General features: G+C 39.6%; 2 protein-coding genes across 5 annotated transcripts in view; one reads left to right on the top strand and one right to left on the bottom strand.

Annotated features, from left to right (window-relative positions):
- The first annotated feature begins 1,728 nt into the window (after window positions 1–1,728).
- mad2l1 (MAD2 mitotic arrest deficient-like 1 (yeast)) lies at window positions 1,729–6,482 on the top strand. The gene is made up of 5 exons (XM_041779772.1): window positions 1,729–1,907; window positions 2,912–3,058; window positions 3,833–3,953; window positions 5,829–5,932; window positions 6,017–6,482. Exons 1-5 carry the CDS (start codon window positions 1,844–1,846, stop codon window positions 6,181–6,183), a joined length of 603 nt encoding a protein of 200 aa, XP_041635706.1. The 5' UTR covers window positions 1,729–1,843; the 3' UTR covers window positions 6,184–6,482.
- A 220-nt stretch (window positions 6,483–6,702) lies between these two features.
- pde5ab (phosphodiesterase 5A, cGMP-specific, b) overlaps window positions 6,703–25,230 on the bottom strand; it is a 141,993-nt gene continuing 123,465 nt past the window's right edge. For all 4 annotated transcript variants that reach the window (XM_041779098.1, XM_041779099.1, XM_041779096.1 and 1 more), the window contains exons 14-22: window positions 25,019–25,144; window positions 24,498–24,592; window positions 24,317–24,404; window positions 17,683–17,783; window positions 15,932–16,009; window positions 15,710–15,773; window positions 9,155–9,229; window positions 8,681–8,764; window positions 6,703–8,220 (exon numbers count right to left, since the gene is read on the bottom strand). In XM_041779098.1, the coding sequence (XP_041635032.1) occupies window positions 8,101–8,220; window positions 8,681–8,764; window positions 9,155–9,229; window positions 15,710–15,773; window positions 15,932–16,009; window positions 17,683–17,783; window positions 24,317–24,404; window positions 24,498–24,592; window positions 25,019–25,144 (831 nt within the window). In that variant the 3' untranslated portion in view covers window positions 6,703–8,100. The remainder of the gene's footprint in view (window positions 8,221–8,680; window positions 8,765–9,154; window positions 9,230–15,709; window positions 15,774–15,931; window positions 16,010–17,682; window positions 17,784–24,316; window positions 24,405–24,497; window positions 24,593–25,018; window positions 25,145–25,230) is intronic.

Raw genomic sequence — 25,230 nt, 5'->3', positions numbered from 1 at the left:
ATTCTTTAAAGTTTTTAAAGACTGTTTTAGATCCAAACCACATTTGAATATCAACAATAGTATCAGCATTGGTTTAAATATATTTGAAAAATATCATCATAACAAATATCAACAAAAATCCAACATCATTCATTTATAACGTTTCTCTAACAGAACATAGCCAGAAGCTTTGAATCACATGTCAACTTTTTAACAATCATTTTGTCTGATATATAGAACAGTGTTGGGGAGTCTACCAGATGTACCAGAAGTAAGTTGTAAATATAATCAGGGAAAAATATTAACTAGCCGTATGCTTATTTATGATAAATTCCCCAGTGATTTACATGTGATTTAAGAATTCTTGCAAAATGGGGGTCAGCACCTGAGGCTAACGCTGGGGCTCCATAACTTGCAAGTTGTCCTTGAGATTTAATGTGCTGTGTTTTCTTGGGAGAAACTGCATCTGAGGTGAACATTGGTTATTTTCAGAGACTAAATAGATAGCTGATGAAAACACCTTCTTAAGAAAGAAGCAAACTATTAAAACCTCAGTTCTTTGAAATCTTAAACCCTCCTCTTTGCCAGTATGTCTGCAGGACCTTTATAAAAGGAGCTGCTGATATTTGGTATGCTTTGTAGCCATGGAAATGCTTTTTGGTATTAAAACGTACTAAGGTTTCAGTTGATTTACAACATTTCATTTTTTGATATCCTAGAAACCTTGGGAGTTAAAGAAGCTAAAGTGAAAAAGATGAAGGAGGAAATAGACACTTAAAAGTTTGTATTCAACTGCTTGTTCAGGACTTTTGCTTTCTCAGCCTGGGGTACGGGGTTTCATTTTTGTCAGACATCATGGGGATGTCTGAGCGTTCAGTGATGAATAGTAACATGCCTGTGGTAAGTAAACGCCCGTCAATGTGCAGAGCAGGCAGTGAAATATGTTTTGTATGATGACTTCACTGCTGAGGGTTTAAACAGTCATCACTTCCTCCAGCTGGCAGCAAACAGAGGGGTTTTCTAAGAGCAAAAAGCAGAGTTTTCATTACAAAATCTACCCTTTTTGGCTGCAAGATCCATGTTGAAAGTCTTGGCTAACTTTTTCCTGCAGGTTTTCCACAGAACATCATGTTTCTTTTTGTACTTGTTATTGATCACAGCTCGTTGTACCCGGTGTGAAAACTGAATACCAACAAAACAGGGCTCTTAATTTCACTTTAAAGCTACTGTTATAATAGCTGTTATATGTATAAATATTGTTCTATATCAGCTTTAAATACTGGCCTATAATGGCTGAATATTGGCCTATATCTAATATGAATATCTGCCCAAATTGGCTGTAAATATCAGCCCATATCAGATGAAAAATCAGTCTATATCTGCTGTAATTATTGGCCTATATTAACTGCAAATATTGGGCAACAGCTGCAGTAAATATTACATCATATTTGCTGTAACTATTGTCCTATCTCGTAACTGTTGGCCTTTGTCAGCTGTAAATATTGGCCTTTATCTGCTGCAAATATTGTCCCATATCTGCTGTTATTATTGGCCTAAATCTGAAAAATTCAACCTTAACTGAAAAAGAAAATAGTTTTGTTTGGATTTAGACTTGAATTTACCTCGGGAGGTGTATAAAAAGAAGATAATCAGAGCATACAGTTGAGTTGTAATACACTGCGCTCTAGTGTACAAAGAGTGTAAGCGTGGTTGTATACGTCATCAGAACAGCGACGAAATCTTCTGCGCATGCGCAACAGTGTTGAGTCGACAAAATTCAAACTGGACGGCGGGTATTTGAGGAAGACGGTGAAAAAAGAAAAACAAAGGTTCATTGTTGAAGATTTAACCAGATTTAAAGAAAATGACGAGCACATTGAAAGGAATTACTCTGAAAGGAAGCGCCGAGATCGTTGCTGAGTTCTTCTGTAAGTTTATTTGATGTATATTTGTCGTTTTTCAGCATCTCATTGTAGTTTTCTGTCGACACGCAGTCATGCGGAGCTAATGTGCTACAGGGCAGAGCAGCACTGCTTCACCATGTATGTACAGCTATCTGAACCACAGAAAAGTTCAAAAATAGAACTGAAAGAGTGCTTACCCTCATGTCTTCATGTTTACATGAATCCAAACGGACTTTTGTTGAAACTTGGGGCTCAAAAACTGCGTGTCCAGCACCGCCCACCTCGGTTTACACTGCGGAGGAAGAAAGGTGCTACGATGTAAAGGGTGTCCGTGTTATCTAGTGACTTTCCGGATGCGTCTGCGTCGTAAATATATTCTTTAATCTTTCTGTCAGAAAAACTCACCCGATATGGTTTCATTGGAAAATGCGCTATTTTTGGGGGTCCTGTATGTTTTAATATGTATTGTATTTACGACAACCGCATACGCATGCGGCTGGGGTGTCAGTGAGCACGGTAACTTTTTAAATGAGTCACAGACACTTTTGTAAATAAGTTTATGATTAATTGCTCGTTAAGTCCTCACATTCTTTGTTGAATAAATGCTGAATTTACCAGAAGATCACGATCACACTAGGGAGAAATTTCTAGACGTCTGATGTGTCGGTTTTTGTGGTAAACATGGCCGCATTACAATTTAGTCACTCCACAGACCAGGTTCGCTAAATCACCTTCAGCTTACTGTACGCCCAACGATAAAACGGCGAGGAACAGGACATTACTGTATGTTATAGAGGCAAACTATAAACCAAAACTTTTAACAGACTCATGTCAATGTTCCAAATTAAAGCAACAGGTATGATTTTAGTTATGTTGCCTTTTTTATTATTAATTAGATATTTTGTTTTCTAATTCTACCTTTTTTAAATTTTGCCTTTATTATTAGTATTTACTATTGCATTTCATCTTTTATTTCAATTTCACATCACATTTAGATATTTTAGCATTGTTTTATTTTCCCACTGCAGCATTCGGCATCAACAGCATCCTGTACCAGAGGGGCATCTATCCTCCAGAGACATTCACCAGAGTTACACATTATGATATGAGCCTTCAACTGACCACAGACCCCAAACTGAAGAACTACCTGACCAACGTGGTGTCTCAACTCAAAGGTAGACTCTGTAGTTTCTTCTTTATATTTAGAGTGCTCTATTTATTTAGTTTCTGCTTGGAAAATCACCACATAAAACCTTGATTCTGTGATCCATATCAGACTGAACTGACTTATGCTGACCCCTTTGACCTGAAACTTTAACCCAAATCAAACAAATACATGTGTCTTTAAGAACAGCCTAATTAAAACTACCCTGTGCAATGCATGTTGAAGCCTGAAGGTCCATTATTTAAAGCCTACTTATAGCGTTTTCATACTACTAAAAGTTAGTACTAACAAAGGAGGTGGTAGGCAGGTTCTCCTGCTTTTGTTTTTACATTAAGTTCGAACCACAAGTGAGATTCTGATGGCGCCCCACCATATCTGACGTCAGTCTGCACACGTGCTGATGTTCTGGCTCACTGAGCTATAAGCTTGTCCTTTATGCTCCGCTGTGTCTTACTAGCAAATTAACCATGTGATCAAGTGATGTGTGCATGTAAATGAAAGGGGAAATTTTAGGGGAAGTGGTTGGAGGGGAAAGCGTTGAAGCTTAGGCTGGGACTGATACTTGTTAGCATTTAACAGGATTTTGCAAAAAAAAAAACAGAAAACAGAAGAAGAAAAGCAGTTTTGTAGTGAAGCTTTTGCCGAGGGCAATCCTAGCCTGTGAATGTTTCTACCATGGCATTTCAAAGAAAGCTTTGTTTGCATAATAAAATAACTGCTATCTGTGTTTTTTTTCAACTATGTTGGAATTTCTGTCTTTATTTCCACTGTATGTGTTTTGCAGAGTGGCTGTTCGAGTGCACCGTGCAGAAGCTGGTTTTGGTGATCACATGTCTGGAGACCAACGAGGTGCTGGAGAGATGGCAGTTTGACATCGAGTGTGATAAGTCGGCCAAGGAGAGCAGGTCAGCTGATGTTTTCATTCTATGTTTCCTTTTATTAAACTGCATTTTTGTAAAAGTAACTTGAGTATGAAATGAAGGTCGTATTGGTGAATAAGGACAACATCTATGGTGTACTTGTATTATTTTAGAAAACACTGGGTGGTTGTAGTCCAATCACGGCCCTTCATATAGCATTCAAAACACAGATTGAACCAGTGTTATTCTGTTTTTTAGAGCTATTAGCTATTATTTTATGATTTATACTTAAGTCTGGAAGATGTATAAAATGTAGGGCCTGTTTCTACAGCCACAATTTTGTGTACTGGAAGCACCCACAACCTCGGTTTCAGACCACTTCTCACCAGTCTTACCTGTAAATTTGTTCTTAAATAGCTCCATGTGCTCGCAGTATATATCACCCAAAAACATGAAAACAATGTAAAGGAATCCTGTCCTGACATTAGCAGCTGAAAATGATACCCCTTAAAAGATGAGTCAGATTAGTTTCTCTGCCATTGCTGTTGACAAACTGATTTTGTGGGTTCCAGTCCTTCTTGATATTGACACTGAGCATGGTGCTGTTGCAAAAGTTGAACTATTTTCAGGTGAGAGCTCTGCTACAGAAAACAGCTGTCATTGAGAGCATTTTTGCACTCAGGATGCTGAGCGCTGAAAACACTGGACTGCACTGGTTTTGTTTTAAAAATGAGCGCTGCTAGTTCAGAAAAATGGCCGCCATGTCATAAGCCCTTATATTCAGTGCTAAATCTACACAGGAGCATTTGGTTTGCCCTGAACCTACACACACCATTATTCCACCAGTTTCCACTGCTGGTTTGGAGCTAGTGCTTTACCTAGCACCAATTCTTGGTTTTCTCCACAGCCAAAGAACTGGCTTTTGGCCAAAAGAACTGGTTCCAGTGTGGCACCAACTCCTTGCTGGGCCAGAGATATGAACCCGTTTATGCCAGGGCTTGCATGCTTACGTCTGTGGCTGGGGCCTGAAAGAGCTGAGCTTGGTTTTGGAGGTGACTGCAAAATTATGGAGAAAAGGGACGTACAAACAAAACACGAGTGCTTCAAGGAGGTTACGAAACCAGCCACCTCGCCAAACAACAGGAGCCTTTAACTCAACCAGCATCACAATCCGTGGGATTGGTGTGGTTTGGACTCCGAGAAAAGTTCAAAACAACAGCAACATTTGTAGAGCAACAGGATCTGTCATTTGTGTTATTCTGGAGTTTACGCAAATGTTTCTGGAAAACTGAGACGTACAGGGATATTTACTGTGATTACATAATGTAGCTGTCAGGGCCAGCTCCTTAAATTGAACCAACTCTGAGCAAGCTCAAGCTCTATCAAAGCCCAGTCATGGAACTGGCTTGGTGTAAAAGGGGTAACAGAGGCCTACACAAGTAGCTTGACATGCACCTTCAACTAGTATTTAGGCATTGAGGAGTATTGCAGACCAATGGAAGTATGTATGCAGAAGTATAAAACAGACTTTATGCTTTTTGCAATTTCAGGGAGTCATGGGTGTCATTTTCAAGCTTCTTTCTGTTCATTTAGCTGCCAGAAACACTGATTTGTTGTTAATATCATGAATAGCATGTAAGAGCAATAATATAGGCTTGACCAGCAGTTGGGCTGTACCTAAGAACCCTAAGATTTGAGGGACTTCGTTTCTATGTGTCATTCCCAAGTACCCCCAATAGGGGTACTGGTTACTTGTTCCCAACAATTTTGGTTCAGATTCCATTTTTGAAGCTAATCATCTTGTGTTTTTCTTCCCTGCCGGTTTATGCATTTATTGTTTTCCTTGTTTACCACTTATCCACACCTTTGAGATGTAAAAATACAAGAACTACCTTCACATTGTTGTCCTGCTCTCCCCAGTGCTCCCAGAGAGAAGTCCATAAAGACGATTCAGGATGAGATCCGCTCCGTTATCAGACAGATCACCGCCACTGTCACCTTCCTGCCGCTGCTCGAGACGCCATGTGAGTAACCTATCATTTTCCTCATCTTTCCCCAGAATACTCTTCTTAGCCTGATTATCAACCCCTTTGTCCCTTCCTCTGCAGGTGCGTTCGACCTTCTCGTCTACACCGACAAAGACCTGGAGGTCCCTGAGAAGTGGGAGGAGTCCGGTCCTCAGATCATCGACCAATCAGAGGAGGTTCGTCTTCGCTCCTTCACCACCTCCATCCACAAGGTGAACAGCATGGTGGCGTACAAGAAGACTGACTGAGTTTCAACCCCTTCAACATTATCTGTAAATATTAGAAACCAACCACTGCCGCTGGTAGAAACGTCCACACCGTCCTGTTCTACCTCACTGTCCACATCTGCTCAACTTCCTGTTTTTCTTTGCTTCAACTTTTGAGAACATGCAGCGTCTTGTTCTGTGTGATGTAAATATTTCTCATAAACGGGATTTTTGTGTGAAAAAGATGCTCCAAAGGCTTTCTCCTTATCCTCTCTGTTTTAGAAGCTAGTGGTTTATATGTTAAACTTTTATTACATGTCAAATAAATGTATTCAAAGATTCCTCTGTGTAGTATTTCTGACCAGCAGGGGGCAGTGCAGCACCAAAAAACTGTAGAATTTCTCTGGTTTGCAGTTCCTGACTACTTCCTTCAGGGGTTAATGAAGCATTTCTGCCTCTGATAATCCACCTTAATAAACAGAACACCGAAGATATGAGTTATTAAATATACTCGGTGTAAGGAAGCCTCTTGAGGCCAAAAAGCACAAGGACAAATCCAAGTTTGATTTTTTTTTTTAATTGTGAATTGGTCCTATCGTATCACAACAAGGCAGTGGAAAAATCTAGACCCATTTTCTCTCAGGCCTAGTCTTTGGCTCCTTTACATTTTAAAACAAAAACACAATACATGACATTTTTAATCAAAGTGCCATCTGACTGTTGTTTCTAAGAAAGGTCCTTCAAATAGCAGATGAGACTTTATAAAGTATGAAAACTACATTTGGTCTATAAAGACTCGTGTGCTCCTGATAAAAGGCTGACCGTACAATATAGAAACTCTAATAAATATATAAAACAAAAATAAATATGCAATAGTTAAGACAATGAGTGAAAAATGGTACAAAAGACAAACTCTGGTAGTATGTAGTGTGGTGTAAGGACATTAAAACTATCAGAGTGCGACACTATTAAAGTTTATATAGGTATTTTATCCCACTGTGACGATCTGATCCACGCATCGAACCGCTCAGAGTTCGCTTTAATGTCACCACAGTGAGAGAGAGAGTATTTATTGTGTATGTGAGACTGAGGTTGAAAGCCACTCTGTGCAAAAATAAAAAATAGCTATGGTAATAAATATAGCTTAGTGCTGACTCATAGTTTCTCTGGTGAGTGAAAGATCGGTGAGGACGAGTCTCACAAATGTTCAGTGAAATCAGCATGACTTCTGAGACTAATATTTATACCCATCTAATAATCCTACTCTATATAAATCTATTTATGTGCCTTCTATTTTGTTAGCTTGCAAATGAAGATATTAGTTTTTACATGAGTAATACGGCTTCCCCCTCCTATTTCTCCTGCTGCTCTGCTTTCACATCATTAAAATGCCCATTCCCATTAACAAATGCTTGGTTTGACACAGTAGGTGGTGCAGATCCACCAAGAAAAAGGGAAGAAGATGCTACCATCATTCGTTTATGCTCTGTGCTAACTATGGAGTCCACTGCCTTTACAACTCCTCTCACTAAAGAGTACCCAGTGCTGGGCCATAGTTGCCTTCACATCTCCTGCAGTCCACCCTCGAGTGGGCATAAACCATGCCCAAGACCACCTCTCCAAGCAGATTTGGATGCCTGAACTCGACAAGAGGGTCTAGTGTGGTTGGATGCAGACCTGCGTCCCCAATGTGAAACCACCAAAATATTGTTTCGATTTGCCCCAACATTTCCTGATTGTTTGGCTAGAGTAACCTTTAAAATACAGACAATGATGACGGATTAACCTGCAAAAACAAGACCCTCTAAATTGTATGTGATCTAAAAAAATTGTGCTCTTTCCATGTACAAAGACTGCTATCTGACCTTAAATGTGTGATGCGTATTTCATGAACTTTTGTGAGACCATCCAAAACACGGTGAACCTCGGACATTTATGTTTTTTAAGCTGGTGTTGGGATCACACCAAGCCGTTGACGAGCCCTTTCTCGCATTCCTCGGCTAAACGCTTCCAATGCTGCCGGTTCTTCTGACATCCCTCCAACAGCGGGGAGCAGTACTCTGACATTCCTGCCAAAGTCTGAGAGAGAAAAGAAGTGAATTATACTTAACTTCATTTAAAAACACCATTTATTCTTTTGACATCTTATTTTCCGTTTCATTGCCTTTTCTTTATACTAAAATAAAGCTGTAAGCGTCTGCAGGCAAATGGGAAATAAGAGCATGGGTTCAAAAAGACTTTCACAGCCAGGCCTGCAGATGAAGAGAAACGGACATCTTTTCTTTATTTTGCTGTGTAAAAGCGGTCTTTTCTTCCAAATTCTGACTTTATATTTAAGTAGCAAGTCTAAATCTTGCATTTTCAAGTTGATTAATGTTCTCAAAGCTCTCTTTTTTTCTGTATTTTTGGCTCTAATACTCCTTTACAGACAAATATCGGCTGCTGCCATGAGCCCAAAGTCTTTCCCAGCTCGTCATTTGCCACAGATGTTCCCAGAAAATGAACAGCAGTTACCACAAAGTGAAATGAGATGAATTACCTCATATAACTGAGTGCAGATGGCATCAATAAAGGACACTTGCATGCTGGGAATCTTATCTCTTTTCTCACGATTCATCAGGTCCTGAGGAGATAAAGATTGATAGAGGTCTGTCATGAAAATAAAATATTAACAGTAAATTTGTGTTTATTAAAATGATTGAAAGTACAGATTTTTTTGTTTAATTTAGTTGTTTTTATCAGAAAAATGAGACTCTTTTTGCCAGTTACCCTGGAGGCGCAACAGCTGCTTATGTCAGCTCCTCCAAATTGCTGTACAGTTATCATTAAACTGTCATACAATAATCACAGACTACAGATAGGTCTATAACTAGGGATGTTTTTCATCTTCAATTTACTGATTATTATGGCTCCACGCTGGCTAAAGCCAAGGCCGGATTTCTGAGACACAACACCATCTCTGGTATTTTTCCCTCCCTTTAAGAAAAAACAACTTAGTAAACACAGTACTTACGCTGGGCTCAATGTTGAGCTCTCGTCGCTCCTTATCCCCCTGCTCGAAGAACTCAGTGGCTACCAGCTCAGCAATCTGAACCAGAGAAAAGAAACAGACTTCAACACAAACCATCGCAGAGAACAGAACACTTTTAGTTTTTCTACTTGGTGGCAACCTTATTCTGGCTACAGCTGTTCAGACCACACAAAGATTTGATTGTTAGTTTTGGAAACAAACTGCACTGACAAATACCCTTGGGTTCATGTTAACCCTTGTGTTGTCTTCTGGTCAAAAATGACCCAACCCAGTCTTAATTACCTTCCCAAATTTGTTTTGCATCTATTATCCTTTTATACAAATTGAATGTTGTTGGTTATACAGAGTGCAGGTGGGAGTGGTGGTTAAAAATTTACAAGTAAATTTACATATAGCTAAATTCTTTATTAGGGCCTGAGTGCCAACTGAGATCAGCGAGGAACCTGTTGTGTTATGCGCCATGTTTCTGTCAGTGGAGTCACTATTTTGGAGCTTTAACGTGCTCAAAACTCACCAAACATTACAGAAAATTGTACCCTAGTGGAAATTTGTGTATTTTGGGATCCTGCAAGTCCATCAAGCTGGGGCCCCAAATGTAAGATAGGGGACTGGGTAGGAGCTATATGCATGAAAATTGGTACACATAGGTATCATGATTAGATGGAAAAAAAAGTCTCTTGGGGCCATCCTCTAAAATGAACAGGAAGTGCACTACAAACAGCTAAAGGTTACATTTTGGAATTTTCAAGGGATTAACAAGTTTCATATTTTAACGAACTAGTCCGAGGGATTTTATCTGATTGACTCCAGAATTTTTTTGCTCACACTAGAGAACTTGGAGATCTAAAGTTATGTGAACTGTGACTTTTCACCATAGGGTGGGGCCATGACCGGAGCCCAAACTTAGGCAACTTTTTTGTACATTTTTTGAAGTGAAAATACACCAATAATGCCTTATAACTGCTTTATGCTAATATCAATCATCACCAGACCTCACCGGGATGATCACACATTGATCCTGAATACATTCATACCTCAATATCATTGCTCTGTCAAAGCGCCCCCTTCTGGCGATGGTACATGTCCACCACTGATATTTTTTAAATTTTACTTTAAATATTCAGCCCCCAAACACCATTCAGCCTAGGCTTATGATTTTTGGTCTGCATATCGGTCATCATAAGATTTACAAAAAAGCTTCTTGCACCCATGCCCAAATCCCAACAGGAAGTCCATGAGCTTCATCTCTATTTCATAAAAAGGCATTTTTGATGGTGCCAAATGACTTTGACATATTATAACCATAGTAAACAATATTCTGTGATCTTTGCTCTTTCTTGCAAGACAACAGTTATCACACTGAACATGCTTACATGCAAACATCCCATCATAGCGCCCCATACTGACAGTGGGAAGTGACACAATTGGGCCATTCCAATTACTAACTTGGAACAATTATGCTCAGATTTTGACTGAAAGGCCACAATATTTTCCTACCACACTGACATGTCTTATCAAAGATGCCTTACTGCCAATGGCGAGCATTTCAATTTCACGCCACTTTCACAGGAAGTTGCCGTAACTCTCACATGAAACATCTAATTTGCTTCAAATTCCACATGTATGATCAAGGTCTGCCCCTTCATATATCAACAGGGTAATTTTGTCATGTTGCTGTAGCACATCGTAGTGGCCACAGGAAGTAACACAATTGGTCCACTTCTTTATTTGCGAGCAAGTCGTTACACAGGAAGTCACTTTAACTCTAACATGAAACTTCTGATTTGCATCAAATCTCACATGATTAAGGTCTGCCCCTCTACTGATCTAAATGTGTATTTAAATGTTTATTGTGGCTAATGTGCCACCTACTGTAAGAAAATAGAAGCACCTCTAACATACAGTGCCCCTTTTATTATTGTAAGCTACATTTAGTTAAAAAAAAAAAAAAAAAACTCTGAAAAGTTAGGGTGAAACTTTCACAAAAGCACTCCTGGAACATAAGGAGTTCTGTGCATGTTGGAAAAGGTAGAGGGGATTTTCTTAAGGTGCAAACTGACTCTGAAAATCCCTAAAATTAGAAGAAAATCTGGGCAAAATATCTACACCAAAAATAGAATTCTCCTCGAAGTATGAGGGGTGAATTGTGGACAAAATAACCCACAGCATTTGTCGTCCTAAGGCTTTTAGTTTGCAAAAATTGCAGATTTGAAGCTTGGCTTTGTACTCTTCTCTGGCAAATTCTAGTTCGATTTTTCTCTGTTTTGGTTGGATGTTTGACAATTTAAAATGCAGAACACAGCGGCTCTGTTGTTGCCTCTCCTGCTGCCAGAACAGCGCTGTCGAACTGTGACATTATAAAACAATTTGAAAAAAAAAAAAAGAAAAAACCAAGGCTAAACAAGAAAGCTCCAAGAATGCAAAAATGGAAAGAAAAAGAAAGTTCACTGTGAAGAGAGAGGAAAAAAAGTGTATTTAAGAAACAATACTTAAGTGTGAGGTTTTAGAAACATGTCAAAAACAAAACAAAGTAAAAGATGGGGAGAAAAAGAGAGAAGTTTGGCTAAAGAGTTGAAGTCAGTGTAAGTTAATGTTCTCTGTCTGTTTACAGAGAAGAAAACGAGATCTGACTGCAGCCCGGGGCTCCAATCAGCATCACTCTGACTCTATGTGTGCTGAAGCCATCTGCAGCTCGCTGATGGAGTGTGCAATCAAGACTCGGTGTTTGGGAGCTGCAGGGGGATTCAGACAGAGAGAGGGTCTATTATAGCTGACTAAAACCAACACTTAGCATGAGGCAAATGTTCAGCAGTGAGCCTAATTAACCCTGTCTTTATTTACTTACCCCCATGTCTGTCAAAACACACAAGATCTTTTTGTCTGCACAGCAAAGCGAGTTAGCTGGCAGTCAAAATACCTGCAGTGGTCCTGACCGCTTCATTAGACGTCCAACAACAGCAGAGAGAGCGGCTGCACGCTTTCTGACAGCAGTCCAAGTGTTGATTTTGGAGGATGCTTGTGCAAACTTCAGCCAGGTATTTATGATTGTAAGTTAGTAGAAATGCTGGCTTCATCTGTCACTTGCAGATTTATTTATATATTTTTGAACCTGGACGGTATTTTTAAATATTTTGGGCCTTGATAACTTCTAGGAACAAAGACTTTGGAATAACTCTCGTGGATAATTTTAGCCAACACAGATGCAGCCTTATGGGTGGGTCTTATTGGCCAGTTTCCCCTTGCTAAGTCCTGTCAAGCATTTGCAACCATCATGTCAAATATGGAGTGTTTGAAAATATCAGAGAAGAAGACAGAAATGTATATGAAATGCATGTGCAAACTACATTTATGACATCAGATGTCGATGGACTGTTGTGAGTAGAGTTTACTTTAGCCAATCATTGAATTTAGTTTTTATTTTGATTTTACACAGCGTCTAACGTTTTGGAACTGAAGTTTTATTTCAGAGTTTGCTGATTGAAATTGGACTACAGTCCTAAGTTTGGACACCCTTGGGTTAAAGGATTTTACAGCATGTTCAGCATTGAACTCTTAAACTAACAGATGCAGAGTAAAACTTTTTGAAAATAAAATCTGGTGTAACTTTAACATCAGGAAGACGAAGAAATAATCTCTGAGTGTTTACAGATGAGGGCACGGTTTGATCACAGAACTGGATCAAGTGTTCGTGTGTGCATGGTTTAAGGTGAGAACACATTAGCATGTGAATGTTTACAGCTCTCCATGTTCTCTAAGGGGCCATTTGAGGACAGGAGCACAGCTGTGCTTATTAATGAACACTCACTCATCAACGCACAGACGACCACACATGCAGGGACTGTGCTCCTGCCCTTACTTTCTCTGGCTCCTAATGAGGCACAAACTAACAGAAACACAACTCTGAGACAGGTAAGGTCAGGTAAGGAGGGTGGCAGAGGGTAACGGTTGTTTTTTCAGCATTATTTTGGAGTCAGAGAAGGTCCACTTCAAGTAGTTGTTTCTCTCACTGACTGGCTCAGATTGTTATTCTAACACCCTCAATTTAGACCTCACATTAACATGGAATGACTATTTCAGGAACTCTGATAAGAAGTAAAAACCCTTAGTGCTTAGTATGGATGCAACTCAGCGTTTACAAAAAAATGGTTTGATATCTCATAGCTCAGACTGTAAACAGAGACTGCAACCCAATTTTCTCAAATGTTTCAATCATTACTAAATGTTTTAATGAAAATGTGGCAGTTTGGACTTCATTTTTTTTATATCCATGCCCCTGTGAAAATGGCTCCTACACCCTCTTTTGAGTCTAGACCTACTGGTGAAGAATGAAGGGTGTAGAAAGTGAGTACTGGCATGCATTTATGCCAGCTGAAGTGATCTGTGATATTCTGCTATTAAACAAAAAGCATCACTTTGTTTATGTCTGTCCAGCTTCTCTTGGAGTGATGGGAATTGCGGCTTTTAAGAGATCTGGATTATTTGTCTCAGATCAGTTTTAAGAGCTGGGCTTTTGGCTCTCAAACAACTCTTCATTTAATACCAGTTTGGCTTATTTAAAAATCTTTATAATAATGACAAAGTTGGATAAACAAAACCCGCTCTCTTATGGGAACCAGCTCTGGTCTTTCACAAAAGGAGCTAGCTCTTAGAATGGGATCATCTAAAAACCACACATCAAGACATCTTAAATTGTCGCTTTGAATTGAGATGTCATTTCAGTCTAACATCCCACAAGATTTATTTACTAAATAGTATACCACCATGTTCTTTAAAGGCATGTTTATGACAACACGAGGGAGAAAAGCTGTTAAAGAGGCACCATTAATCTCTTAACTTGTGGCTAACTTGCCCTCAGTGATTCTTATTAACAGCAGATTCACAGTTTACAGCATGTAGGGATACCAAGCCACAGTAATGTTATAGTTAGGGTTGTAACCCACCTTTATCCCGGGTGAGCCCCCACTTTGTAGTGAAATGATAAATGGACTGTTGTTTGCATGTGAGGTGGGAAAGTTCTGATATCAGGTCATCACTGAAGATGAATAGTTAATGAAGAGTATGGATGCAAGGACCAAAGAAGGGTCACTTAGTATCAGAATGCCTAAATCGCATCATTATTAAAAATGTAAACAGGCTTAAGTGTCTGACAACACTACAGAAAGAAATCCTACAGGGTTAGACCTTTTAGTTAAAGACAAAAGGGATATTATTTAAAAGGGGGGGGGGGGCAAAAATAACTTAAAGGTTTCATAATTGGACAAAAAAAAACTAGTGAAAAGTGGTAAGAAAGTGGTATAAATGGGTTAAAGATATCAAACATTGGCAAAAAAGGTGGCTAAATTCTGTTAAAAGTGGTTACAATGGGTTACAGGGGCATGGTGGCAAAAATGGGTTTAAATGGGCAAAAACTTTTTCAAAATTGGAGGCTAAAGTAGTGAAAAATTATTAAAAAGTGGCAAATATAGGCCACAAGTGTCAAAAAAAAAATTAATGAAAGGGGCAAAAATGGGTTAAAATTGCAGAAATTGGCAGGAAAAAAAGAGGTAAAAAGTGGTCCCAGAGCGGCAGCTGTGGGTTCAAAGAAGCTAAACTGGGATGCAAGCAGCAAAAACTGGGTTAAGAAAAACAAAACTGTTTAAAATGGACGGTAAATGGTGAAAAGCAGTTAAAAAGTAGCAAAGCCTAAAAAATGGGGAATAAATGGATGAAAAGTGTTTACAGTTTGTTACAGGGGTCAAAAATGGTGAGAATGAGTTTAAGTATCAAAATTGGCAGAAAAAAAGTGGGGAAAAATGGTCACAGAGTGGCAAAGGAGGTTTCAAAGACCCAAAACTGGGATACAGCAAAAAATTAGTTAAGAAAGGGAAAAGGGTAACTAATAATGGGCAGAGAAAGTAGAAAAGTTGGGTTAAAAGTAGCAAAAATGGATGGCAAGTGGCAAAAGGTTTAAAAATGGCAGGGAAATGGTGAAAGGCGGTTAAAGGTGGCAAATTGGGCCAAAAGTGGTAAAAATGGAAAGCTTATGCAGTGAAAAGAGGTCAGAAAGCAGCAGAAACATGTTACAAGTGGCAAAACTGTTTAAAGAGGCATAAATGGGTCAAATGTGGCAAAAATGGGCGGCTAACGTAGTGAAAAGGGTTAAAATGTTGGATGAATATGTAATTTGAACACTAGAATGAGCTCCAAAATGAGGTAACTGTTAGCCAGGATGCTAGCTTAAATGCTCCTGATCTCGCACACATGCCAATTACAAACACAGTGCAAGCACTTATTAACACCATTGCAATTTTTAAAATCATTGGTAATGCTAGTTATATTTCATCAGATGTTCCTAATCGGCTAAAATAACGATAGGGGAATGTCATGCTGCAGAACAAGAACAATATTGGCAAATTTTTCAGCATGTTTAAGTGCATAATATACAACATCTGCTTGACAGAGATCTTTAAATAAAGGGTGTATTTTGCACCAAAAACTCCAAAAATGCATTATTACCAACATATAATAATACAAAAGGAGAATATTCATGATTTTTACCCTCTTTTGCACTGGCCAGGGCTTGGTGATGGCTGAAATGTCACATGCAGTCATCAGCATCGACCTGGAAGATGAAACACATCAACACATATTGATGAAAAATAATGACCATTAGAGTTTCATGCTGCTGGTCTTGGAGAGAGACAATGAGTGAATTTGCCTCACTGATTTGTTTTATACCGGTGTATGTTGGTGTTAAAGTTTTAGAGCATCAATGCTCACCTCAGCAGGTCTCTGTGGTGCTCGTCCTCCCAAACAAACTGGCTGTTCTTGGTGAGCTCGAAGAACTCCCCCCGCCTCCTGAAAATGCACAAATACACACATATAATGACACAGCAGATAATTAGCCTCATATTTAATGTACCTCCTCTGCCACCCACTGTCTAGACTGAGAGAAGGATGAGATAAGAGCCGTAATCAGGGAGGCAGATAAGAGGAAAAGTGGAGAAAAGAAAGAAAGAGAGCGAAAGTTTGTAACAATCAAGATGCAGCAAGGGGAAAGTGACTACATCACACAGTTACCTATAACACAAAAAGCCGGGACGCTGTGTAAGATGTAAACAAACAAAATGCAATGGTTGCCAAATCTCATAAACCCATATTTTTTTCATAAAGAACATAAATAACATCAGATTTTGAAGCTGAGACATTTTACCATTTCACAGAGCTCAGTTTTAATTTGATGGCAGCAACACATCCCCAAAAAAGTTGGGACGGAGTGACAAAAGGCTAAAAAGTAAGTGGTGCTAATGAAAAATAGCTTAAGCAAAATGTTGCAACTGATTTGGTTTATTGGCAACAGGTCCCTAACATGACTGGGTATAAAAGTACCATTTTAGAGAGGCAGAGCCTCAAAGAAGGAAAGATAGAAAGAAGTCCATCATACTGTGAAAACCCACATTTAATGTTCCTGGAAATCAGTACATGGGCTAAGGTAGACTTCCAGAAATCATTGTCAACACAGTTAGCCATGCCATCCACAAATGAGTTGAAGCTGGATCATGCAAAGAAGAAGCCATATGTGAACAGGATCCAGAAATGATGTTGTCTTCTCTGGACCAAAGCTCATTTAAAATGGACTGAGGCAAAATGGAAAACTGTTCTGTGGTCACATGAATCAAAATTTGAATTTCTTCTTGGAAATTATGGATGTCGTGTCCTGTGGACTAAAAAGGAGATGGACTATCCAGCTTGTTATCCTGGCTCTGTTCTAAAGCCTGCATCTCTGTTGGTATGGGGTTGCATTAATGCTGATGGCAGCTCACACATCTGGAAAGACACTTTCAATGCTGACGAGCAGATAGAGATTTTACAGCAACATATGCTCCCATCCAGACAACGTCTCTTCCAGGGAAGGCCTTGACTATTTCAGCAAGACAATGCTAAACCACATACCACATCTATCACAACAGCATGGCTTCACATGAGTCAGGTTCTGAACTGGCCTGCCTGCAGTCCAGACCGTTCACCAATAGAAAACAAAGAAGACCCAGGACTAAGAACCAAGGGTGTAGAAACTGAGTACTGGCATGCCCAGCTCTTAAGCAGCTAGAATCCTACATCAGACATGAATGAGACAACATTCCTCTCCTCACTTCCCAGACATTTACAGACTGTTATTAAGAGAAGAGGGGATGCTACACAATGGTAAACATGGCTCTGTCCCTACTTTTTTGTGCTGCCGTCAAATTCAAAATGAGCTCATATTTTTCATGAAATCGTGAAATGTCTCAGTTGCAACACCTGATATGTTGTTCATGTTCTATTGTGAATAACATGGGTTTATGAGATTTGACAATCATTGCATTCTGTTTTTATTTACATTTTAAACAATGTCCCAACTTTTTTGAACTGTGGTTGTATAATTACAGCCCAAAATAGCCTACATTCTCTTCCCATTACCCAATCTGACTTTCTAGACTGTGTCCCCTCTCCAGTGAGATTAGCATCTGGAGCTGACGTTTGGTACCTACTTCATGTACAGAGCCAGGTCTGTGGCCAGAATAGCCCTCTCGATCATCTTCAGAGTGGCTTTGTACTCGTCCAGGGAGAGACCGCTCAGGATCTGGTTTCCCTGGAGAGAAAGAAATCAGAAGAAAAGACAAGGACCAGGGTAAATGGTTGGAATAATTGCTGTTTTATGTAATGATTAACACTTTAAGTACAAATGTGCATGGAGGAAGACAAAACCCCTCTAATGTATGGACCCTATGGACTGATACTCCTGAGGGTGGCTATGACAACGCTTTAGCATAATGAATGACTGAATGCAGCCCGCACATCTTGAGTGTTTATTAGCATGCTTGTTGAGAAATTATTCCATGTCTCATCCATTTAAAGTGCAGCTGAGTGTGCGTTAGCATTAATGCTTATCTGCCTACATGTGATGAGGAGGCTGCAAAGAATAAAGTCCATGTAGTGGTAGGGTAAGTGTCGGCGTGGAGCTGGGAGTGTATTTAGAGTTTGCTTGGAGGCCATAAAGATCAGAGCCGGCTGTAAGTCACTCGGTTTTATGGGGCCATCAGAGTCTGTAAGGTAGGTTAGGAGTTGGAAAATGGGCAGAATAGGCATCATAAATAAGACAGAGACTTCCAGGATGATGCAGCAAGCAGAGCACATTAGGATCTGAGAGAAAAACATAGACAGAGCACAGTATCCCCATTCAGAAGACATCAGCAACCTTAAATTGACTTATTTTTACCTAGTAAGACTTCATAGTGCTGATAAAAAATCACTGATAACAGTTTCTGTGAATGTTTCCACTGTGAATCACTCGTTTCAGGGCTCAAATAAGGTAAAAAGTCAGTTTGACAAGTTACAAAAGAAACGATAACTACTGCATGGCGCATTATGGTGCAAGGTCACTCCAATTTCAGATATGTAAGGCCGCAGTTGCCCTATGATCTCCAGAATCCAAGAAGTTCATCCTTAAGTCAGAGTAGACATTTGTGCAGAGATTGAAGAAAATTCCTTAAAGTATTCTTGAAATTACCTTGCAAACTTGATGAATTGTGCACATTTAATTTTCAGCTTTAGGTAGCTTCAAGCTAATATGTTTGAGAATGACTGGACCAATCAGCATCATTTGAGGAGAATGAGGTGATAGCTATAGACAGGGTTACGCTGCAGCGACTGCAAGCCTGTAAACAATGGCGAAAGATGTTTTTGCTCTTCTTCCAACCTGGTTCAGTAAGAGTACAAGGACTCCCCAAAAAATGAGGCTGAAGTAAGGTGTAGATGTGCAGGCAAGCCTAAGGCCACCATAGGGTGGGAAGGGGGGTTTGACACAATCCTAGTTATGCTCTGGATATCCTTGCATGTTACCAGGGGCATGGGAAAATAATCTGTTGAAAAAATAACAAAGTCCACACGTTTAGGGCGAAGTCAGGGGTGATTTTGTGGAATAAGCATGGCCTAGAGCAAGGGTTCTCAACCTTTTCAACCTGTGACCCCCAAAATAAAGGTGCCAGAAACTTGGGACCCCCACGGTACCTGAAGGTGGTTGAACACAGCCATGCACAATTTGGAATAGTCGTGTGCAGACAAGGTTGCTCATAAAGGGGGGATAAATGGGAGACCTTTCTGGTGCCCTGCCAAACTGGGAGCCTATGGAGGTCAGCAAAGCCATGGTCCATTGTAAAGTTAAGCTGTGATAACCATATTTTATGTTTCATCTGGAAAATAACCACTCTTATCAAAGAAACAAATATCTAGGGTTAGGGCAAATATTGGTAGAAATGGATCACACTGGCAAAAATGGGCATATCAGATAATGAAATGTGGTTAAAATGGGAAAAATTGGGGAGAAAAGGTGATAAAATGGGGTTAATAGTGGCAATAATGGGTCAAGAGAGGCAACATTATACTTATGTGGCAAAAATTGGTTTAGAAGTGGCAGAAACAGACAGAAAAAGTGGTGGAAAGGGTTTAAAATGGCAAAAATTGGTTAATAATTTGTGGTTAAAAAATGATTTAAAAAACTGGTTAAAATTTGGCAAACTTGTACTTTTATTAGTATTCCTTTTAAAAAAAAAAAAATTCTTTTGTTTGTTTGTTTGTTTGTCTGTTTGTTCAGTTTGCTTTCATTGCAGATCCAAGGACTGCTGGGGTGGGATGGGGGGGGTCTCCTTTTTTCACAACTCCCAAGGTTACGAACCACTGGCCTAGGGTACTATCTGGGCAGGTTGTAGGGTTGCCATGAGCTTCTGGTCATGCTGTGGATGTCCCAAAGGCCCAAAAACCACTGGTGTTCTCTGAGAATATTATCAGGGATGAAAAGGCCCAGACAAAAGAGTGCTGCCCACCTTGACCTTGGCTGCCAAGTGACACGATGTGAGCTAAAATTGTTATGTTTCAATCAGAATTTAAAAATAACTACTCCTTTGTTAATTTTTTTTTACATGTATTCTTACATCTCCTTAAATACCTCCAACAGTGCTAAAAAACAGAGAAATTTTTAATCTTTATCATGCATTGGTGTAACATCAGCGTGGCCAATAACAGCCCTTTTTACCATCATTAGCCATCTGACAAATAATGTGGCATGAAGAGATATCAAAGACCAATGTTTATCTGCTGTGTCCAATCAAATTCAAGCCATTAAAAGCCAGCTGGACGGAAGTATTTGGCCAAACATGTTAATTCTGGAAATCTGGCATTTCAATAGACCTGTTCCCACAGGTGTATAAAATCATCCTCTAGCAATGCAGTCTTCATTTGCAAACATTTGTGATCCTAAAAGAGTCATTCTGAAGAGCTCAGTGACATCAAGCGTGGTATTGTGATGGATGTCACCTTTGCAATCAGGCGGTTTGTGAAATTTCATCCCTGCTGGATATTCCATAGTCAACTGTAAGTGGAGGAGTTTAGGAACAACAGCAACTCAGCCACGAACTGAAAGACCATGTAAACTCATGCTTCCAACTCTGTAGCAACAGTTTGGGGAAGAACCTTTTCCACAGGAACTAGACTGGCCTGCACAGAGCCCTGACCTCAACCTCATTGAGCACCTTTAGGATGAACTAGAACAGAGATTGAGCCAGGCTTTCTGGTCCAACATGATCTGATCTCGTAAATGCTCTACAGAATGAATGGGAACAAACTCACAGAAACACTCCAAAATCTTCCAAGAAGAGTGGAGGCTGTTATAACAGCAAAAAGGGGGCCAATGCCATATTAAAGTACATGGATTTGAATACAGTGTCATTACAGTGTTGTTAGCGGTCGAATACTTTTGTCCTTATAGTCAAAAACAACTTTCATAATAAACTAACCCACTTAGTAACACTCAGTATGCACCATCTGCTCGTGCAATTTAAAGCTGCATCCAGTTTGTGTGGGAAAAGCTTCGAGCTTGGCAAAGACTTTAAACCTCCTATTTTGTGTTTGGGAAACCAGTGAGGGATTGTGTCCTGGTTTTTGGTCTGGATTCAAAATATGGTTCAGGGAAACATGTCCAGATGAGTTGGCTCAACACTAAAGGGCTTAGCGGAGGAAGCACAAACGTATTACATTACACGCTAAAGTTATTGATTGATATGGTCAGTGTTTTTATTACATTATGGGCACACAACTAGATTAGCAATTCCATGAAGTTTTTATTCTATTAAATTATTAGTTTCTGCCATGATCTTTGGCTTCTGTGATAGAAAAACACATGATCGGCCTTTTTACTGGAAACTCGTGCACAAATTAGAGAATATCTCCCTGTTTCAGTCAAAGAGCTACTGAAGATTAAAACCTAAGCCATTGTCATTTTTAAATAATTAGTGAATCTGACATCAAGCCATGCAGGGACACCAGGACAGGAGGAGATGAACCTCTTTGTGGCGCCTGCTGTGCTGAGAGCTCTGCTTCTGCATACTGAATCAGCTGCAGCTGTGAAAGGGCAGCTAATGTCAAGATTTACATAACTGAGAGAGGATCAGATCTACAGAGTCATTGAGGGGGCATTTAAGAGGAAAATCTGGTTGAGAATAATGAAATTGGTGAAATAAAAACAACTGAACAAAAGTGTAAATAAGAAAATAAAAATGGGAAGAGAAAGTGGCAGGTAAAAGAGGAGGACTGAGGTTGTTTATAGGCAGCTTAGGTTCATGTTTGCGAAAAACTTTGAATTACAGAGCTTCTGTAGGGTGGTCAAATAGATGCAGAAGACAAAAGACAACTAAAAAAGGATATAGGAGAAAATCATTTGGAATTTGGTAAAAGTTAAATTTATAGACTAGGGTTGTCAGCATTACTGTATCAATCATTATGCCATTTAGGTCCATCATTCATTCAATTTTTAAATTTACAAATAATCTCAGCATCTCCCTGCAGCCACAGTGATGTAAAATAAGTCCACCACTCTCCTTAATATGTCATTTCACTTTAAAAACTCCCAGACAGCTCAGTGGACAAGTCAGAAGTCATCTGATAACAAACATGTACCTTTTTACTGTTCTCTTATTTCCTTGACAATTTATAACAAGTCACTGTTTCTGTGATAGAGTTTATATCCAAATCTTTTATCCACCTAAAGTTCCCTAATTTCTTTTAAATAAAAGCATCTCCAAATATGTAGTCAGTTGCTCAACCCAGGACTTTCACCTACCAACTGTGTTCTCAGTGTGTGGCATGGACCAGCAGCGTCTAACTGCTGGAGTTGACTTCTGCCATTGGTAAGTAACCTATTTATAAATAAACGCACTCAATCTGTTTACTATAATTTGCTTGAGAAGTACAATTTAGATAAACTTGACCTATTCTTCTTGTCCCTCTGATCCATTGACTCTGGGCTCAGGAACACCCTATTATGACTTGTTGTCAATGTAGTAAAGTGAAATATGATCCGGCATTTCTCTGACGTCCACACAAAGTATTTTAATCTGAAATTTAATCTGACATTTTTATTTGTCTTCAGTGAATCTTTCCGTCTTGCTCAATCTTCACTGCGCTAAATTGAAGCGCAGTGGTCCAGCATTCGGCAGATCTCGAAGTCCTGCATATCTGCTGCAGAGGTCTCTGAACTGCTGGAACTGAGACAGAGCAGAAAAATACTGTAGCAGAGCTGGAGGAAGCATGTTTCCACAATGCATGGAGATGGACAGAACATGCATCTGGTGAAATTTAGGGGTTAATTTAACCCTTAGGTGATGTTTTAATATTAGTCACAGTCAGGATGCAAAAGTGCAAAAAACGTGCCTTTCAAATGGTAGCCTTAAAAATATTTTACATTAATATTTTATTCTACTTTCATCAAGCTATTTTTTCACCTACAGCTGACCTAATCATTGATATCAAATATTAATTAATTTTTAAAGACTTGAATCCTGTGAATGCTAGTTTTTGTCACGAGGCCACCATGTTTAAAAAAAAACAAACAGAAAAAACAAATTGTTTTCAATTGCTACATGCAAAGTAAATTTTTTTGTGTTGAATTATTACAGTCTGAGATATTTCAATGATTAGAAGCAACACAGATTTTTAAGCATCATTATTTTTGCATGGTTAGCCTTTTTTTTCTTTATATGCCGAATACGGTCAAAATGACGCCATCTGGTGGAGAGAAGGAAAAATGATCAAATCCAAGGCAAAAGCCCAGATTGACACCCAGAAATAATATGACCTAATATATGCATAGAATCCATGTGTCATGCTTTAATGGAAGTGGGATCAAAAATTATGGTATGAATGCTTAACAGCTTGAGTGTAACTCAACATGCCAGATACATTAGCACGGCCAAAATTCTTAATAAATACAATCCCCGAAGGGTTAAGACAGGACAGAAATCTATAATAAAACAGAAATATTTTTAAATGTATAAAAACAGAATCTCAAAATGGTGACAAAAAGGGGAGACTACTTGTGATTAACTACAAAAATCTGAGATTAATTGAAATCAAAAATCTTACTAACTTGATAGCCCTAGTATAGATCCTTTAAAGGACAATGCTCTTAAGAAGATGGAGATATGCTTGCTGTTAAGTATGGCTATGCAAACAAGTTCAAGCAGGAAGACTGTTTCATTTCCATTCATCCTTTCATTCATTAGTAATTCCACATATCCCACACATCTCCATTTCCCTGCTGTTTTCCTGCTCTGGTAATCAGCTGGTGTGAGCATCTACTCACTTAAATTCTGAGCCAATCCCATTCTGCCATAATCTCTCTTGATCCAATCATCCTGCTGCTGTCATGATTAAAAATCTGTTCTCCTCTCCTCTGCAGCCGGTCTGTTGTTCCAACCCTCCTCCACCCCTGCTACTTCCATTTCCTCTCACCAGCCATCAGGTCCAGCTTCTCCATGAATCACTTCATCGCTACTTCCAAGCCATCTCATCAGTGTCTAGACTCCATATGGGAGTAAACTATCCTACTGTTGGCCTCACGACCCCTTCAAGTTCACAAAGACGTCACAATATCACAAGTACTGTGCTCTCAAGAGTGGCTCTCAGGGTTGGACAGATATTATTCTTCTGGCTTTGGCTATCTCTGGTGCAGAGACGTAAATGAATCTGCTGCAGTTTACTGTTGGAAAATTAAGTTTCAGGACTGCATTTTCTGTGCTTTTGAGAAAAGAAGAAAGATACATTGTTTTGAATGTGTATTTTGTGGATTTATACCGGGCTGTTGAGGATCATGAGGCAGTGGTCGAAGTGGTGATGCTCCATGGTGGAGTGGCAGTAGAGCTGGGCCAGTGGGTGGTCGCTCCTGGAAACAGACAAATGTACATAAAGATAAACACAGTCTTCTTTCATTTACGTGTATATATCTAAATGTGTAGTGATGTGGGTCATCCTGCACCTCTGTATGTAGGAGTTATTGACCCCTCTGTGGTCCAGGTCGTGGCTCAGTGTGGCGATCATCAGAGCCAAAACCTCCAGATCGCTCAGGTAGCTCTATCAGGAGACAGAGAAACAAACAGAAAGTTAGACAGAAGGAGAGAAAACAAAGACGGATAAAATCAACATAACAGCAGCTGTTCAACAGATGGAAATGTGCTGCCACATTAAATCAGTCTGAATCTTCATCACTGCGGACCACGATGTTGGCGGTGTGGGCGCTGAGACAGCACGACCAGCACTGAAAACGACACAGCAGCTAAAAGCACGACTCAAACATTTCTGATATTCCCACTGCAGCAGCTGACATTATTTTAAGGAAAAATAATACTATGCACCATTTTAGTTGCATTTGGAGAATTCAGATAAATTAATTTCAACAATGCATGCAGAACGCAGTTAAAAAATCTAATTCTACCCCTGGGTTTTGGTAAGAGCATATTAACCAACCCGGCGCCATAACCAGTGAATGAACAACCTCACCTGTAAGCGTCCTGACTTGAGCAGAGCAAACATGCTCTGAGCCGTGTTGAAGGCGTGTCTCCAGTTGTGATAGGCCACGCTCTTCCTGTAGTTCTTCTTCACACTCAGAACCCACTGACATAAACTCTGCAGGAGAGAGGAGCAAGCAGAAAAGAAAGATTTACCCCAATTTGTCAGGCATTTTTCCTCTCCTGTGGCTGAGGAGTGGTGGG

Source organism: Cheilinus undulatus, linkage group 22 (genome assembly GCF_018320785.1).
Source record: "Cheilinus undulatus linkage group 22, ASM1832078v1, whole genome shotgun sequence".
NCBI classification, from domain to species: Eukaryota; Metazoa; Chordata; class Actinopteri; order Labriformes; family Labridae; genus Cheilinus; species Cheilinus undulatus.
Note: the sequence above shows the minus strand (reverse complement) of the source record. Positions and strands in the feature narration are given on the sequence as shown.